General features: G+C 41.7%; 2 protein-coding genes across 2 annotated transcripts in view; both read right to left on the reverse strand.

The window, feature by feature from the left end:
• Positions 1 to 7,528, reverse strand: part of dock11 (dedicator of cytokinesis 11) — a 60,445-nt gene extending 52,917 nt beyond the window's left edge. Inside the window, 2 exon segments of the mRNA XM_018674242.2 lie at positions 759 to 875; positions 7,244 to 7,528. Coding sequence (XP_018529758.2) covers positions 759 to 875; positions 7,244 to 7,348 — 222 coding nt within the window. The 5' untranslated portion in view covers positions 7,349 to 7,528.
• A 1,109-nt stretch (positions 7,529 to 8,637) lies between these two features.
• haus4 (HAUS augmin-like complex, subunit 4) lies at positions 8,638 to 11,887 on the reverse strand. The gene is made up of 9 exons (XM_018674241.2): positions 11,685 to 11,887; positions 11,284 to 11,423; positions 10,820 to 10,951; positions 10,353 to 10,493; positions 10,003 to 10,099; positions 9,715 to 9,860; positions 9,501 to 9,631; positions 9,303 to 9,371; positions 8,638 to 9,039 (listed from the first exon to the last, which is right to left on the reverse strand). The coding sequence occupies exons 1-9, from the start codon at positions 11,749 to 11,751 to the stop codon at positions 8,853 to 8,855; spliced, it is 1,110 nt and encodes a 369-aa protein (XP_018529757.1). The 5' UTR covers positions 11,752 to 11,887; the 3' UTR covers positions 8,638 to 8,852.
• Positions 11,888 to 12,808: the final 921 nt, after the last annotated feature.

The raw sequence follows: 12,808 nt of genomic DNA on the forward strand, positions 1-12,808 counted from the left end.
GTTTTCTCTTCAAAACAAGTTTGGCTAACCATAAGGTTTATTTAGAATTTGTGCCTTACTCTATCTGACATGATTTTAATGATGTTACAGTGCTCCCAGATCTTAGATTGGTGAGTACAATGTAAATATAACTGATCAAAACAGAAGGCAAATCTAGATCCATGATGTAGGAAATTGGATTTGTTCTTTAAGGTTTGTCAGTGTCAGGTCTTTAATATGTGATGTCAAGGTTTTCTGCTTTATGTCTTGGGGCTGCTCTTGCCCTACACAGCACAGCCCATCTGCTAAATTTGGCTAGGCTAGTGTCTCATCATTATCATTATTAGCTTATTAATTTAAAAACACTGTCCCCATTTCACAGTTTTTACATAGGAGAGCACTGAGAAGGTGATTTTTACACTGTAAAATGTGTGTTGTTCTGTTTATGTAAAAAGAATAAAATTGGCTGATTTGTCATTATCTGGTATTTAAACACTGGGTACTGGCCTCAGTCATTGTATTGGTCAGGTGCTATAATGTAGCTTACTGCACAGCAAAATGCAACTACATATGACAAATTTATCAAAATAGTTTTCAATCAGTCAGCAAATTACAATTACAACAAACAAAAAATCTGAATTAAGGAACCTGAACTATCGCAACAGTTTACTGTTAGAAAGTAGGAAACTGCTCGGTTATGACCTCATGCTGAGGACAGAGGCAGCCTGGGTTAGAGCCAGTCCCAGGGGGAACAGTGGTGAAGGATGAGGGGGACTTACCGAGACATCGTCCACAGGGCAGAGCAGCAGGTCTCTGTGGGGGTCACTGTGTATCTGGGCCTTTCTCTGAAACACCACAGCCTCATAGTCCAGTGGCTCGATAATCTTTGGCTGCTCCTGAGAGGAGAAGATAGGCAGAACACAAATACATGTAGTTTCAAATAAACACAACTAGTTCCTTTTGATGTCGTGTTCTGATAATTTTGTCTTTACTGTGGCTCTGGCAGGCTCCACATGCCCCTGCTATTTGAAAACAGTTAACAAGGGCTCACCCCAAGAACTTTTCACCACCCATGTAACAGTAGAGCCACATGAGATCGGAGACAACCACAAAGTTCAGAGGACTGTCACGGTGCAGGGAAACAGTTGCTCAGAAAATTGTGGGTGGGAGAAAAAAAGGCAGAGGATGACGAAAAGGAAGCATCTGAGAGCAAATACGTAGGCAAAGACCGAAAGGGCAAAGAAGGTGAGACCAAACACACAAATTGTAACAGCTGACTTGATGGATGTGTTGAAGCCTTTTTTCTTTACAAAGGTACGTCTAATAACGAAACATAACACGTGAGATATACAAGAAATACACAAGAAATGCATCACATGCTACAAGGACATTGGATAAACATCATAACTTCCTGTTTTGAGTTTCATAGAGAAGTGGCTGATATGAAATCAGCCTCCCCCCATTATGTCTCAAAGAGGCCTACAGGCCTCCCCACAACTAGGTCAAGATGTAATCACAAGTATAAACCTAAACCACTTGGAAAGATTCAGAATTAATTCCAAGAAAGTGTTACTTTAAGCTCAAACTAAGCAGAGAAGATGGTGATGAATAGCTTAGCCAATAAGCCTTGGCTGAGCGACACCAGGCCTTGCAGAGGAAATCAGACTGTATGGATTCAATCAGCTTCTGTGCCACATTACTGAGCGACTGCCACCGAGTCTGTAGGGCAATACATCCAGGGCCGGCCGACGCGCTGCTTAGCGAACAAGAACCCTGACTGCGCCCTACAGCTGGGAAAATGTGACTGAGTGATTCTCTACCTTCTACTCCGTCATATTTCCATTTGAGCGTCGAGCAGCTGGGATGCAGAGCTGTGTTTTCCTACTGCTGGAGTGGGCAGAGTGAAAACGCCAGTAATAAAATTCTGCAGTAGTTTGGCTGCTGGGTTCTTTTTCCTGCTGCTCGCTGCTCTCCCCTCCCATCTACTGCCTTCACTGGGTATGTTTACATGTGAAGTTAGTCTGGATATAAGCTGTTGCCTAGGGTTGAGGTCATTTTGAGATATTCAGCTTAATGGTTTGTGCCCAACTGATCCCATAAAATATGTTAATATGCTGTTTACCCCGTTTACCGCTTAAGGCTCTGAGAACATAATCAATCGCCTTCTTACTAAGCGTGACAGGGTCAGACATGAGCGCACACATTTCCTGCCACAGTCTGAACAGTTTAGGGTTATTTCACGACGAAATAATACAAAATTATGTTTTTTTTTAAAAAAAACTTTTTTGCTTATTTTGTCAAGAATGTTAATGTTAGAGAGAAATGCCTTAGATTTGAAATCAAGTTCTGGAATAGTTGTAAAGTTGGGAAAAAAAGATTCCACACTGTGTGACAGAATCACATGTTTGAATAGTGTATCAGCTTGTTCCAACTTCTCATTAAAGCTAATAATATTTACATTATATCAGATCAGATAGGAATATCAACATTCAAACCCAAGACTCCATGTTTTTATGCTTCATCAAACAGAAATATACAAGTTGCTCTCAGGCTGGGCAATGAAACATAAATGATGATAGAATTTTCTTTGATAGAAATATAATAAATGGTCCATAAATGTTCAATATAACCCATTTCCATACTTAGAGAGCATGCGCAGAAATGAATCAAGAAAATCATGTCACAGGAAAGTCAGATTTTTAAATTAGTTGGGTTAGATTTCTGAAATGTTCCACTGTTTGGTAAGTGTTTGTGGTGGTCTGACCATATAGAGTAGTTTAAAACCACAACTAACCGTCTGGTTTCTTTAACTCTCATTCAGGAGCAAACATCAGCCTTTAAACTTGAAAGAAATACTGAGTTGGTATTCTATTGTGATAACATTTTTGGTCATATCACCCAGGCCTGAGTTGTCCTGTGCATCATTTAATTCGCATTTCCTCAATTTTTAGCCTGTCATGTTTGGTATCTTTGGAAACTTTGGGATTTCCCCTGGAAGTTGAAAATAAAGTTTTTGTGGGTTTGAAAAATGTTTGGGTGCACAGGATGAGTTCAGGGGAGGTTTAAGGAGTTAAAAAATCTCCTTCTTGAATATCCTGGTATTTGCGCACAAGCCAGTAAGGGAAAGAAATTTCTCCCTTTTCCGTGTTCTCTAACCAGTAATTTTGCCCGTGAAGTAAGTTGGTTACATGTTCATGTTCTCTGCAAATCTTTCCACCAGACCCCAGCTCCCTTGGTTGTCCACATAAACCTTACGTCTCACATTTTTTTGAACCACTAATCTAAATAGAAACTTCCTAACCCTAATGATACTTGTGAAATGTGAAATTTAGTATTTGTCAATTGCTGTGTTATTCAGCATTACTGGTATATTTTTTACATACACTGCACAATGGACAACCAGCTGCAAAACATAACACCTACAAGTCTGTTGAAAGCATTACATATGGCTGTGCCGCCCCTGCACCCAAAGCAGCAGTTCTGCTTCCTGTCATGTGCAACATGCTCAACCGCAGCGCTACAAGTCAGAGGCAAGCGCTCGGCAGCATGCAGTGACTGTAACACTGATCATATTACAGAGAGGGAGAGAGAGAGTGAGAGAGAAAGAGAGAGAGAAAGAGAGGGGAAGCAAGTTAAGAGAGAAGGTAAGGCAATGACAAAAAGTTCTGCTTTCATAGAAAAGGAAAGAAGTTCAAGAATCACAAACAAGCAGCTGTGAAGCCACAGACTCACTGATTAAGAAACAAACAGTCAGAGAGATGCTAAAACAGTGAAGGACGTGGCCTAACACTTGGGTGTAACTGAATGATGCAAGCAATCAAGGCACTTTCCCATCTTATTTATGTCACAATCTGCCATTTCGTCTCGCACTTTCTCCTCTCCAACTATCAACCTGGCCCGAGAACACTCAACCACCAATCACTGAGGACAAAGCACAACCCCCAGTCTGCCTTCAGGGGGCTATGGTGATGATGATGATGTTAGCGAGGGTGCATTTCCAGATGTCTGTGTCCCATTACAGTTCAGCAGATGTAAGGCACTCACAAGTCCAACACAACCAGGTGGATTTTATCACATTGGCTAGAGAATCTTACACTTATACACAGTGGATGAGTGCACACACACACACACTGACATGCGAGTCAGCATACAGTACGAAGCAGCTCAACTGTCCCACAGCTGACCCCAGTAAATGCTCCAATCTGTGTGTGTATATGAGCAGCACAGCCACACAGCTACACAGTTACTAGCAAATGGGTGACTAGAAGTTTGGTGTTGTTTTTTTTTTTTTTTTTAGCCTTAACAATAAGAGACTTTTCTCCACACCCCCCCCAAACCGCCCCACTACTTCACCCACCCCTGTATCGCCTTAATCCTTTTGTTTAGGTACAAACGTCACCAAAAATTGACCATATATAGAGATGTATGGGTTTGCCAGACAGTGGTGTGGCAGTGAAGCTCGCACTCAACCTGTCGGCCACAGTCAGTGCAATACTTGGATCGCATTTCATCCACAGTGACAGAGGGTGACATTTCTACTAACAGCATACTGACATGCTTGGTTGAGCGTAGAATCACACAGAGGCTGATGTGTCGGTGTCCTCTAGACTCACAGCTTACATTTTTATCCACAGAGTGGTGGTTTACAAACCTTCTCTGTCATGACTGCATTTTGGAAGCCCACCCCACCCCACCCCCCGAAACTTAATAGCTTTACTGGCATCATGTTTTTTTTTTTTTTTAATATTCCCAAATTAATTAGATTCACAGCAGGTATTTAACTTTTCACAGAAGAAAAAGCACCCATGGAACTAATGACTTAAACGACAGCTCTCTTCCAGCAATTACTGCAATGCGATGCAGCACTTCATCATGTTGTGTTTGTCAGAATGTCTGCTGTGAAAAAGGTCTATTTAGTTTCACTCCACATTTTTAACCCTAATCGTGTTCATACCCAACGGGTCTGTGCCCCCTTCAGGGTGCTTCACCCTCCAAGTTTGGGACCCATTTAGGGCTGCAACTTATGATTTGTTTTCAAAATTGCTGCTGATTATTTTCTTGATTGACTGATTAATGGCTTGGTCTATAAAAGTTTTGAGAATTCTGAAAATCACAAGATATTCGGTTTACTATCATACCAGACAAAGAAAATCATCTAATCTTCACATTTGAAAAGCTGAAGCCTTCGAGAGTTTGGCTCATCATCAAAAGAGTTGCCCATTATTTATCTGTTGATTGGCAATTTGATTAATTAGTTAATCATTGCAACTCTGCAGGGTAGGGTTAAATTATCAACTCCTCATTAGCTCACATTTTGCATTTCTGCAATACCAATACAAGTCAATAACTGGTCCTACTCTTCCTTATGTGTACCTGCTGATTACCTATCCTGAGACCTATTATCGATGTTTAGACTAGAATCAAGTCTTTGTTCTGTGAGGTACTGGAGGGCTTCCTCATGTAGAAACACCAGAGAGACACTAGGAAGTACTGACCCACATGACAGTCATCATCTGTGCACCAGGGCTTTCACCGAATTCATCTTTTTAGAATCAAGTATGAGGACTATCTGGTCTCTACCACTGATCTGGCTGATGATTTTTCAACAGGACTTTCTATGAACTCCACAACGACCGGAAATCACTGACACATCAGCAGATGGAATTTCCCATGAAGCAGCTTAATACTAATTGGCCTAAGGGTGGTCTCCATCATTTAGAGAAAAAGAGAGATCCATGTTATGAAGCTTTATTCGACTCTCTGCTTGGAAGCATGTTAAACCCATTTGTTCACTGAGAAGTCTAAAAACAGGCGTGGAAGGGCAGACGTAGAAACAGGACTGGACTGACTTTACAGAGATGAAGAAGTCAACAATGAACACACAATACAACACATACACACAGGAAGCACGGTCACAGCATGCCTGAGGGAATCCCCATGTGAGAGGAACGCAGGCCATGCACCCTCCACAGAACAGCGTTTGTTCTCAGTTACCAAGCCAACCATTTACTCCATAAAACGAGCTGCCAAAACCTGCTACTCCGAGACAGAAAGGGAAACACATAACACACATGGCTACACACTCCAATCAGAACCTTATCACAAGATTATTATGCTGGGAAACTCTTTGCGTCACACTCCTCAAGATGATCATCATAAGACCACGGACTAATCCCAAAGGAGCAGGAGTTTATCTCTAATACAAACTCATCCAGCTCTCTCTCCACTCTCTAAACAGCCAGAGATGTATGACTGCTGTGTTTTGGGTTCAAGTTGCAGTTATAATAAGCAACTGTTTGAGTTTATCAGATGGTTTTCATTAAACCATAAAGAAAGCAAGATATCAGCAGGCATGCGCCGATCTGCAATGACATCACTGAAGTTTCAAGACAAATGTTATGCCTTTGACTTACTGACATGAAAATGATTACACACACAAATGGGCGTGCGTACACGCACACAAATGCTGTATCAGCAGGATCCTAAATGCTATTCATCTCAAGCTACTGCGCCTAATCCCTTCTCATTATTGCAGTCTGTCCCAAGCCACTATATCAGCCACCAGCACTGCCATTCATTCAAAGGGAGGAAAAATAAAAGCATTCAAAATCTTTAGTTTTGCACAGCCGTCATCATCAATCAGTACACATCACTTAAGAAGACATGCATGAACTGCCTTCTTTTGCACAATGTGGCCATTTCCAGCAGAAATAAAGAGGCACACAGACACACAGCTCCAAGGCAAGGACAGGGAAGCCATGCTGCAGCTGTCCAACTGGCACTGCTCCTCATCCGCCAGCACACAAAAGGAGCCGCACAAGACTGAAAAACCATGTGTTCCTGTAGACAATGTCACACTATTTTCTAATGCTGGCAGTTTATAAAACCAAGCCAACATATGGGAATTGAATTCGCGGCATGTAGTCGCGCAAAAATGACCTGTCCTTTAACATTACACAGTATGTATAACGCTGTGAAATTGTTTCAGGGCATTCAGAGACAGAGCAGAGCTTCACAGTAGCTTTGAGGTTAATGGGACACACGTAGTGAATGAAAACGCGAAAAACAGAAATAAAAGAGTCTGAGGACTGTGTGAATAAACCAGAGAGAACAGTAGCTATTTAGAAAACAGGAGTGGAAATGCTTGTTCTCCCCAAGGAGGACAGAGAGGAGGGGGGTTAGCAAGCTAACCAGTTAGTTACATTATCCCAGTGGGCTAAAATGACCGCCGCCGGTCCACAGACAGCATTAAAGCTCGGCTCACCACAAGGTCCACGGTGCTCCTCACAGCCTCCGACACGCTCTGCCTGACTTCCGCGGCCGTCCCGGGTTTGCTGAGCCTCTTTGTGAATTTTCGCACTTCAGACATAGTGCTCCTCTGGTTAAAGTCCACTCCGTGTGTCCCGGTGTGAATATGAGCATGCCGCGGCGGCACCGGACGGAGCGGGAGCGGTGTTGTGTGACAGCCAGATGCGGGTTGTGTTGGAGGTGAACCAGCCAGCGGTTCGCGAGGCGGGGCTGCTGCTGCTGATGAGAGAGCAGAGAGGGTTTAATGACGCGAGATGCTTCACTCTGACCTACTTCCGTTTCTCTTTATTGCCGGAGCGCCGTTGTCAAAGATCGTTTATATAGGAGGATAACGCAGTAGGTGCTAACAGTGACATTATGTATTTCACCAATAATCTTTATCAAAATCGAAATATTTGACTCAAGCTAATTTAGATGGCTAGTTGCATTCGTTTTGTGGCGAAAACTGTCTTGAATTAATGGAGTTTTTGGCACTTTGTTACAATATTTCCAAAAGAAAACACACAGAATCAATTCTAACGTGTTTTAAAATAGTTTTACAGTGAACTGGATAAGGGTAAATGTCTCATTAGGTATCAGTGAATGGTAACCTCATTTCTGTGTAACATATATTTTATTGACACAATTTAATTGCTGATTAGAAGCTAAATACTGCATGAATAAAATCAACACATCTACTCTAGAATGAGTTGTGATGAAGATTAATATGATCAGTGACAAAAACCTTTGTTATTGTAAAACTATTGTGACATGTAAAGGGTTGGTGAACAGGAAATAAGCATTTAAGAAGGATAAAAATAACACACATCCTTTACTGCCACAGATGCTTCGTCCTGTGCAAGTTTTAAATTGTTTAATTTGGAAAAATAGTTGTATGTTGTATTAATTGTTAAATCTCATCTCAAAATAATGGGAAAGCAAAACAAGGATGCCTGCTAAAGGTTCACAATGTCCAGAAAAGTTGAGAAAGTGCACAGTGCAGGACACGATGGCATGAAAGTATGGCTACGTCAGTCAAAATTTAAAGTATACTACCCTCTTGTGGAAGACGTTGCATACTACAAGTAAATAAAAAAAACTGCTTTCTGAGTAGTCTATAAAAACTAAGTGCTTTGCTAACCATTCTCTGTCTCATTTTCATGATATTGATGTTACTGGCCTACATATTCAGCATAAACACCAAACATATTGCATATGTCGGCTTGGGACAAGAAGAGTGTTTTGCAAAGTGCATCCTTTGCACTGAACAAATGTTTCACTGCTGCTTCAGGTCAAAGAGGAAGTAAAATTTAGGGCAGAGGTGATTTGCACAGTTGGTGTTTTGAATATAGTGATTCTCACAAGCCAATATAGAAAACAAAAGTGACCATATAAAACTTTATTTATTGAAGTGGACTGAACAGAACTATAATCGGAGCCTTCAGTTAGCGCACTCACTGCTGTACATGCTACATAGTTACCCGAAGCCAAAACTCCACACAGGGTTCTGTGTCAAGCGTCCAAAAGCCAGCACGTCATTGGGAAAAGGGAATGGCTGGCTGTTATCCCAGAATCAGATATGCTCTTCACTTGTCATTGTACTGGGTGAACTCCTTCAGAGCCCAGTTTTTCATCTCTATCTCCTGCTGTAATCTGCAGTACTCCTCAGCCAGGGTCTCAAACTCTTTGCCCAAGATCTCAAAGGAGGCCAGTTTTAACTCCACAGACTGCTTCTCCACCTGACAGGCCTTCAGCTCCAACTCCAGCTTCTCTCTGAGATTGAGGTGTAACAGAAAAATTAAGTTTGATTTTTTAGAAAAATGTCAGCCACATGGTAGCTCCTACAGTATACTAACTTTTCTGTGGCCTTGGATAAGAATAAATTAAGAGAACATGACAAACACTGGTGATAAACAGTAAGAATTTCTTCTACTACTTCTCACATAGCAAAGACCAAAGTGCAGAAATGTGTATAATAATGGCATTACATGACAAAACTTAGAAATAAACCTTATAGATAACAAAATGTCTCTTGCCTCATCTTTCTATGAGCAGATATTGAGTCAGCTGTGTATGTGTCCAACTGGATTTCTATCATCTCTGCCCTGTGAAGGAAGAGGAAAACATACTTGAAAAGCAGAAATGCATGTATGGTTTATATAAGCATTCAGAGTAAGGACAAGGTCTACAATATCAAATGTATTTCTGTTGGTGAAGCATTAAAATTTCCGTACTTTATTTTCTGTAAGACTAATTCACATTTTCCCTCAAAGTAGTCTAACTTCTTCCTGTCCAAATCTGTCTGGATCTTCAGCCTGTGATCCAAGATGAGGGACTGGAGAAGCTGAATGGATTTAATCAGCTCCTGGTCAGGGAAAGAAAAGGGAGAGAAATTTAGGCTTGGTTTGGTTCCTTTACTTGACTAAACAGACTGACAGGAGTACTTACAGAGAGGTAGAGTTGAGTCTGTCTCTGCAGGAGAATTGTGTTTTCCCTGCAGGTCTCCCTCAGACTCTCCGCTCTTTTCTTCTCTTTGTCCATCTGGACTGACAGATGAGACAACTTGGTGTTCTTTAGACCCTCACTCTCATTCTCTAGAAGAGATTACAAACCAACAAACTTGTGTGTGATGTCCATGCAGAACAACTACATGATAAAAAAAAAAAGGTTGTGAAGGTGAATGAGAAGTTAAGTTTTACTGGTAACCACTGATAGATCAGCATTAAGCAACTGTACCCCATTCAGGCTGATAGTACGAGAGGAGGTTCAGGCACTTTTTCTTGAGATGTTTCTCCAGCTCTCTGGGCAGACTCTGTTTCATTCTTTGTACATTCTGTTAACGATAAATAAAGCATGGGCATAGGGAAAAACTCTCATGGCCTGAACTAATAATTAGAAGTAGTAGAAGTGGTGTTATTTGAAACGTGTTTCCCTGAACAATATGACATGTTTTGCTGAGAAATCACACCAGGGCCAAACACTATTTTTTCTTATTTAGGATACACAAAATCAGAAACAACACATGTACATACCAAAATCAAGATTTTTAACTGTGTAGTTGAATGTACTGTATTTTTATTACTCACCTTCTCTAATGGCATGAGCTCCATCACTTGTTGGGTGTTCAGGCCCAGAACAGAGGGCTGGTCCTGGCCGGTAGTGCTGCTAGCATCCAGCTGTCTGACACACTGAGCCACCAGCAGGCACTTCTCCATTGTCTCATAGAACTACACACACACACACAACCAAAGCAAGTGATATATTACAGTTGTAATTTTATAATTACATAAGTACCATCCTACTCAATAAAACACTGCTGGTGTCTGTCGCAGCTTGTCACTTTGGTAAACATGAACATAAACTGTGTATGTATGTTATATGGTAGATTTTTGGGCACTGAAGTTAAAAGTTTCAGACGGTTGCTGGGGTTCAACCTGGCAAAGTAAGTTGTGGAGTGCAGCTTTAATGCCCAAAAATAAATACATTTTGCTGATTCACTGCAGCTGATTGTGCATTTGTAGACTGTGCAGTATAATAAGTAAAAGAAAAGTACCATGTTCTGGTCAGGGGGTACAACGGCATGGTGCTTCCTGACACAGTGGTCCTGGATCATCTCCTGCAGTCCTCTGTGGAGGCTCTCAGAGCGCAGCCAGTGACACCTTTGGGTCTGCAGCTTCTGCTCAGCCTGGGAAAAAAGCATTTGTAACCACTCACAGATAAATAAAATCTAACAAATTCAGATGTGTGTAGGTAGAGAAATGGTTCATCTATGTGACTGCAATTCTTACTGGTTACCAGTAGAGGTCAGTAAGTCATAAACCACTGACTGAGTCATTAAATAGGAATAACGTCTCCTCACTAAGTGGCAAACTATGCATATACCAGTTTGGTATAACTTGAGTTAAGTCTGAATTATATTATAATACTTCACTTTGCAAAAGCAAGTCGCTTGTATGTTAGCAAATGTGTAACATGACTGAGGGTTTTGTCCTAGTGTGAGCACAGTGCTGCTGATACCTTTTCCAGCTCTGCTTTCAGTGACACAGTGAGTCCAGTTTGGTCTACATGTTGAGCTAGGGTGGCCAGGAGTTTACAGAACTGGGGGTTCTGGGTCAGATCCTCCTCGGTCATGTCACACAGAGGGAAGGAGGCGAGAACTGGGTGAGGGTATAGAAAATACAGTAAACGTCAAACTAAATCAGATTCCCACTAGCACAACACTAACTAAATGCTATAGCTTCTTCAGCCTACTCTCGCACTGTAAAAACATCATGTTACGTATTATTTTTTGGTTATAAAGTATGAATAAACAATATAGTACGACGTTAATCTTTCATCTCTTAACTTCTCTCTAATCAATCACCATACGTGTATTTAACAGTCTTTGCAGCAGTTAACGGAGTAATCTTGTTCCTTACCCTGTTGATGCAAATTGTCGCCCTTCCCAAGCGATGACACATGTGTAGACTCGGGACCAGCGGACATTTTCGTCTCAGCTGTGTTGTTTTTTAAACAAGCCACCTCTATATTTCTGGATTTCAGATGACTTTCCTTGCTAGCACGAAAACGACATGAAAATAAAATGTATACTTCCTGAGTCAAGTTGCGCGCGTCTGCAAGAAGCGTTCCTATTGGCTAACCGACCCATGTGACCAATACAATCAGAGCGCTACGCTGAGCTCTGCCCACCTGCGGGGACTGCACGCCACTCAGCGCGAGCGCGCGCATTTTTCACAGGTTTTGTGATATGACAGAGATGACGGGGGCAGTGGCATTCCTCATGGTTGAACTGACAAATACAACACAATGATCCTGCATATCACACTACCTGACGTAAGATGGTACACGATATATACAGTCTTCTAACAGTGATTCTCACGTGCAGGCCTGGAGCACGACAAGGCACCTCCTTCAGAATCAGGTGAAATAACAGCAGCAAGAACTGGATTCAGAAAAGTGCTTCTCATGGTAGCTCCCTGCCTTTCTCAGTGTGGTCTGTGTCAAACAGTGTCTGCTTGGGGTCTGCACCATAGCAGCTCCATTCATGGTCAAAGTTATCTAAACGTGGCTTGATGAGCACTTCAAGTCATTCCACCATAGGCCACAATGAAAGCTCTTTCTCTGCCAGAGAGGTCATCATCTCTGCCATCCACGATATGGACCACAAATGGGCTGGAAGATGGACTTCTTCAGAAGTGTCTCTGCTTACACTGATACTGCATCCTCTGCGCTGATAGTCAAAGGACACATCCTCTTTCAGATTGGAGACTTGGGTCATTTGGTGATGGCCTGGAAGAATGGCAGCAGGAAGAAGTGAAGGATTCTGCAGAATCTCCTTCAGCATGCCTTATGAGTGGAAAAGCAATAAATAGACCCCAACAATGATTTCTGACAATAATTCCAAATAACTCAATTAGAGGTTTAATGGTGGATTTAATGGTGGAAAGAAGAATCATAACAATATTGTTTGTGGTAACACTTTACACATTAACTACAGAAATAAAGTACACATGATATGGATGCATGTTGGGCTTAATTTAGA

Source organism: Lates calcarifer, linkage group LG14 (assembly GCF_001640805.2).
Source record: "Lates calcarifer isolate ASB-BC8 linkage group LG14, TLL_Latcal_v3, whole genome shotgun sequence".
In the NCBI taxonomy this organism is placed as follows: domain Eukaryota; kingdom Metazoa; phylum Chordata; class Actinopteri; family Centropomidae; genus Lates; species Lates calcarifer.

Bases quoted from the DNA above. Each gene is read 5' to 3' on its own strand.
- haus4 (XM_018674241.2), bottom strand. From the start codon at position 11,751: ATGTCCGCTGGTCCCGAGTCTACACATGTGTCATCGCTTGGGAAGGGC. The intron at 9,632-9,714 runs GTAAGTACTCCT...TTCCCTGACCAG, and splicing joins AGACTCAACTCTACCTCTCT to GAGCTGATTAAATCCATTCA. The intron at 9,372-9,500 runs GTACGGAAATTT...CTTCCTTCACAG, and splicing joins TTAGTCTTACAGAAAATAAA to GGCAGAGATGATAGAAATCC.